The sequence below is a fragment of the Eulemur rufifrons genome, chromosome 24, assembly GCF_041146395.1.
Source record: "Eulemur rufifrons isolate Redbay chromosome 24, OSU_ERuf_1, whole genome shotgun sequence".
Classification (NCBI taxonomy): Eukaryota; Metazoa; Chordata; class Mammalia; order Primates; family Lemuridae; genus Eulemur; species Eulemur rufifrons.
In genome coordinates, this window is record NC_091006.1 from 8881747 (window position 1) to 8887746 (window position 6000).

General features: G+C 41.1%; 1 protein-coding gene across 1 annotated transcript; it reads right to left on the reverse strand.

Annotated features, from left to right (window-relative positions):
* Positions 1 to 537: 537 nt before the first annotated feature.
* Positions 538 to 5463, reverse strand: CXCL17 (C-X-C motif chemokine ligand 17). Its single transcript, XM_069456896.1, has 4 exons — positions 5454 to 5463; positions 3550 to 3630; positions 2754 to 2855; positions 538 to 635 (listed from the first exon to the last, which is right to left on the reverse strand). Exons 1-4 carry the CDS (start codon positions 5461 to 5463, stop codon positions 538 to 540), a joined length of 291 nt encoding a protein of 96 aa, XP_069312997.1.
* Positions 5464 to 6000: the final 537 nt, after the last annotated feature.

Genomic DNA, 6000 nt, shown 5'->3' on the forward strand with positions numbered 1-6000 from the left:
TTTATTTGTCCCACATAGCTCTTACCTCAGAAAGGTTTGTTGAATGAGTGAAAGATTACCAAGTTGGGCAGTGGAGAGAGAGTGAGGGTTGTATTGGGGAGAAGTATGTATAGAATCTGGGTTGGGTTTGGAGTGAACAGGGTGAAGTGGGTCATCTGGATTGAGTGTGAATCCATTTGAAAGAAACGATTTTGATCTATTACATTTAAATATATTTATTGACTTAGGTTTGTTACTTTCCTGATTATATTTAAGGTTAAGTGAGACCAGCTAGGAAGCTAGGGTTTCCTGGATTCTTTCAGATAATTAAGCTTAAGCCTAGGTAAGGGGAGGACATAGGAGAAAACTGACAAGAGAAGAAGGCACTAGAGGGAGCAATTATCAAAGTGATCTTGGGAAAAATGCTTTTTGAGAGCACTGGAATGATTTAGGGGGTGGGCACAGGGAGTGGGAGGATGAGGTGGGAGAATAAGAGTATCCTCTAGGTGTGTTCACTGCCTGAGAATGTGTAATTGGGAGCGTGCGCTCTCAGAGCTCCTATAAAGGCAGAGCAAAGCTTGCTAGCTGACATCGTTTGAGAAATTGTTGGCAGGCTCTGAAGTGCTTGTTTGGCTTCCTGTGGTGCCTTCGTTGTCCTAGGGTACAAATAAAGGGGAGAGGTTAGTGTTAAAAACATTTTTAAAATTTAATTTTTATGAGAGCTTTTAAAATCGTAAAAATATGACTCGTCCAATGGATAAAATTAAAAAGTCCAGTAAAAAGTAAAAGGGCTTCTCCCATCCCAACATCTATAACCCACTTCCCAGAGCTAACCCCTGTTAATAGTTAGCTGCATATTCTTCCCTAACTTTTGGTATATATAAAATGTAATGGTTTACTTTAAAAAATAAAAATGAGATTATACTATATGTATTGCTTTGCTCTGTACCTTTAACAAATCTTTTATTACTGGAAAATATTATATATCTACAGAAGTTCATAAAAACTTATATGTGCAGTTCGATAAATAGTTATTTAGCAGATAGTCATGAAACTACTACCTAGGCTTAGAAATAGAATATTGCCAGTAGCATCCCTCCTTTTCTGATCATTACCTCCCCTCTCCCCCTCACAAAAGTAATCTTGACTTTCTTTTATTGTAATCATTTGCTTCTTTTTTTAATTGTTTACCACATATGTATACATTCCTAAATAATTTAGTTTTGCCCATTTTTGAGTTTTTCGTATTACTATATGCTATGGTCTGAATGTTTATATTTCTCCAAAATTCATATGTTGAAATCCTAACCTCCAAGGTGAAAGTATTAAGAGGTAAGGCCTTTGGGAGGTGATTAAGTCATGAGGGTGGAGTCCTCATGAACAGGATCAGCCCCCTTATAAAAGAGGCTGAGGGAGCTACCTGAGATGAAAAGGTATCATCTCTTACTCTGTAGCTTGCCATTTTATTCTTTTGATAATTGAAATTTATTAATTTCAATGAAGCCAGATTTATTTAATCTCTTACTTTATCATCTGTACATGGTTTGTACATTTTTATCTTGTTTAAGAAACCTTTCTTCTTTTTTTTTTTTTTTTTTTTTTTTGAGACAGAGTCTCACTCTGTTGCCCAGGCTAGAGTGCCATGGCATCAGCCTAGCTCACAGCAACCTCAAACTCCTGGGCTCAAGCAATCCTACTGACTCAGCCTCCCAAGTAGCTGGGACTACAGACATGCTCCACCATGCCCGGCTAATTTTTTCTGTATATAATTTTAGTTGTCCATATAATTTCCTTCTATTTTTAGTAGAGACGGGGTCTCGCTCTTGCTCAGGCTGGTCTCAAACTCCTGAGCTCAAACAATCCACCCGCCTCGGCCTCCCAGAGTGCTCAAATTATAGGCATGAGCCACCATGCCCGGCCTAAGAAATGTTTCTTACCTCAAGGTCATGAATATATTCTCCAATATTCCCTTATAAATTTGTCTTTCAAATTTAGATCTGTAATCCACCTGAAATTTATTTTCATGAAGAGTGTGAAGCAGGCGTCTTTATGTCTTTTTTTCACTAATATACTGTGGATATCTTTACAGTCAACACATAGTGATTTACGTCATTACTTTTGACAACTGCTATTTGCCCAATTTGCCTTTGATGAACATTTTCCCTGTTTATTTGTCGATACAAATACTGCTATAATTAATATTCTTGTACGTAAATCTTTGAGTATTCATGTTTTAAGTATTCTATAGTTGAGTTTTATAAATTGAGATTACTAGGTCAAAAGTGTACTTATTTAAAATTTTGATAGGTACTGCCAAATTCATTTTACTTCCATCAACAGTGTATAATGATCCTGAGTTATCCCGTTTTTGATAATATCATAATATCAATCAGTTCAACATTTGCCAATTTATTTTTTATATAGCATTTAAAAACTGCTAGACTAGGGAGGAGTCAAATTCTGTTTGACACACTAATGTCATGTTCAGAGATCGATGACCAGGTCCGCAACAGCCCATCTCCCTCTATTTTGATAAGCACTGAGTTTCTAAAATCTAAAAATTTGGTTAAACCTTTCTAGTATCAGGAGAATTGTATACTGCTTTTCTTGCTCTTCCTGTTTCCCCACAAGTTGACACTGAGTAGAAAGGGCTGAGGTGTGTCCTTAATCTGGCTCTTCATTTCACCTCTCTTGTCTATTCCAACACTTGCTTCATGCCCAGTGATTCCCCAGAGTGACTCTGGTATAAGGAAGGTTATGCTCTTGAAACTTACTAGTTTTCTTCACCTTGCCCTTGAAACGATCACAGGGACACTGCTTCTTTGGCAGCCCAGGCACTGTCATGAGTTTTCTTTTAGGGGCTCTTAGGAACCAGTCTGAAATAACAGAGTTAATACGTTTGAGAGTAGGGAGTAGGGTGGGGCTTTACTGGCCATCTTCCGTGCCTTCCACTTCCCATTTCATACTGCAGTGGGGTGGGAAAAGGGGTCGGCACGGAACAGCGGAGACATCTAGTATTTGAACACCAGGATTGTCTTTCCTGACCTGTGTGGGCTGGGATTTGGTGGCATGTTTGGAGGGGGCATCAGAATATCACTGGGGAGACCAAAGAATGAGAAGTAAGACCTAGGTATCTGTCTTTTACTGGCTGCTTTACCTTGGGCAAGCCATTTTGCCTCTCTGCTTTCAGTCTTTCCTGTGAGTAACATAAGGCTGAGAATAGGATCCAGGAAGCTTTTGGAAGGCCAGAAAAAAGTAAAAAGTCTTTTGGAAGGCAGCCCTGCGTTCTTTGGGAAAAGGGTAAGGGGGAGGTGGCAGCTTGAGGTTTGGCTAGCTCTCCCCTAGACCTTTGAGGAGTCTAGTTCTTGCCTGAGACTCACAAAGAAAGCAGGCACTGGTGCTGCCTGTGGTGGGCTGGTGGAGAGGGGGATGGGTGAGACTGTCTGAGCTGTGGAGAGGGAAATGGATGAAGTCAGCTGAGACAACATCTGCACTGGTCTCAGAGGTGCCCAAGGGAGAGAGCTGGGGTCATAGTGGTGCCACTGCTGTTGTTGATGCTAAGTTACTGACCTTTGCATTCACATTCTTGGCCGCCTTCCTGGAGCCACCTCCTAGAAGCCTGGCCTTGGTCCCAGTGGCCTCTGGCGACCCCTGTTGGAAGGAAACAGGTCACTTCCAGGGACTGGAAGGTGCCAACAGAAATGGTCCCCCCAGCATTGTGCTGCCTAGGTCAGCAAAGCTCCATTTCTCCTCCTTTTTAACTTCTGGGATCTAATTTACTTCAAGAGAGGAGTATTTTAATGGATAAGGAATTGAGGTTTAAAATCTGGCCTAGAGAAAGTTTAGCTGAAGGTAAGGGGAGAAAGAATGGCTTCTAGGTGGAAGAGAGGACAAAAGGTGGGGGTTTATCAAGATCTCAACCCTCCCCCCATACTCTACATTAAAATCCTCGTGACTTAAGGAGTGAGAGCAAGGAGCGGATTGTTCTGTGAACCAAGATTTTCACTTGACCTCCAAGTTGCTGTATTTGAATCCACAATCCCAGTTCAAGTATAAGAGGTTGGTATTTCCCTTTGTTCCTCTAGAACAAGAGCATTCTTCTTTTAGCCTCTTTCCAAACCTGTTTTATTTTCTGATTGTATCTTATCTCCATTTTTTTTGATACTTAAAATATTTTTATGACAACTAAGGATAATGGTTTATAGACCTGAGATTCTCAAGTTCTGCAGTCTCTAAGCCCTGGCCATGGATAAGTACCAATCCGTGGCCTGTTAGGAACCAGGCCATACAGCAGGAGGTGAGCGGTGGGCAAGTGAGCAAAGCTTCATCTGTATTTATAGTTGCTCCCTATGGCTTGCATCACTGCATAAGCTCCACCTCCTGTCAGATGAGTGGCAGCATTAGATTCTCATAGGAGCTCAAACCCTGCTGTAAACTGCTCACATGAGGGATCTAGAGATCACGCTCCTTATGAGAATCTAGTGCCTGATGATCTGAGGTGGAGTTGAGGTGGTGATGTAGTTCTGGGGAGCAGCTGCAAATATAGATTGTCGTTAGCAGAGAGGTTTGACTGCACAATAAATGTAATGTGCTTGAATCATCCCCAAACCATCCCTCCCGCCCCGGTCTGTGGAAAAATTGTCTTCCATGAAACTGGTCCCTGGTACCAAAAAGGTTAGAAAACTGCTGCTCAAGTTAGAACTGGGCCCAGATGACACCTCCTCTCTGCAGTAGTTTCTGATATTTCCTGTCAGAATTATGCCTTCACATGCTTCCCATTGTATTTGAACGCAGTTCTATTATTGCACAGTTTATTGTTTGAAATATATTATGGACTGAATTGTGTCCCCTAAAATTCACATGTTGAAGCCCTAACCCCCAGTACCTCAGAATGACTACATTTGGAGACAGGGCCTTTAAAGAGCTGATTAAGTTGAAACGAGGCCATTATATGTGCCTTAATGCAGTCTGACTGGTGTCCATTTAAGAAGAGGACATTGGACACATAAAAAGACCCCAGGGATGTGTGTGCATAGAACAAAAACCATGTGAGGACACAGCAAGAAGGCAGCTATTTTGGACTAAATGTGCCTCCCCATCCATGTGTTGAAATCCTAACCCCTAATATGATAGTATTAGGAGGTGGGGCCTTTGGGAGGTAATTAGGTCATGAAAGTGGAACCCTCATGAATGGGATTAGTGCTTTTATAAAAGGGACCCTAGAGAGCTCTCTTGCTCTCTTTCTACCACATGAAGATAAAAGGAGAAGTCACCTGTCTGCAACCTGGAAGACAACCTTTGCCAGAACCCAGCCATTCTGGCACCCTGATTTTGGATATCCAACCTGCAGAACTGTGAGAAATAAATTTCTGTTCTTTATAAGCTATCCAGTCTATGTTACTTAATTATAGCCACCCAAACTAAGACAACAGCCATTTGAAAACCAAGGAAAGAGGCCTCAGAAGAAACCAAACCTGTTGACATCTTGATCATGAATTTCCAGACTCCAGAACTGTGAGAAATAAATATCTGTTGTTTATGCTACCTGGTCTGTGGTGTTTTGTTATGCTAGCCCTAGCAAATCTTTCTCCCTCCCTAGACTCTGAACCAGTAGTTTGGTAGTCATTCAGCTACATGGTTCCTGGCACATGGTAGGTATTTAGTAAATGTTTGTTCAGTAAGTGGATGGACAAGTTGTTTGGAGAGGGCCCTTAGAGATCATCTGATTCAATTCAGGTTTCTTATTTCCCAGACTTGTGCCCTTTCTGCCACACAGATTGAGGGTATTGCACCATTTCCCCAAGTGCTAGTTTTCAAATGTCCTCATGTGCTATCAAAGTGATTTAAATAGGAGTAGCCCCTACCATCTAAACTTTTCTAACATTTTTACTCTTGCCTGACCTCTGTTCCTAGTTCCAGTGAAAAACCACACAATATTAAAGCCAGAAGGAATTTTGGAGATTATTTAGTTGACTCTCTCAATTGAGAAGTTTTTTTTTCACTCTAAATGTAATATATTAA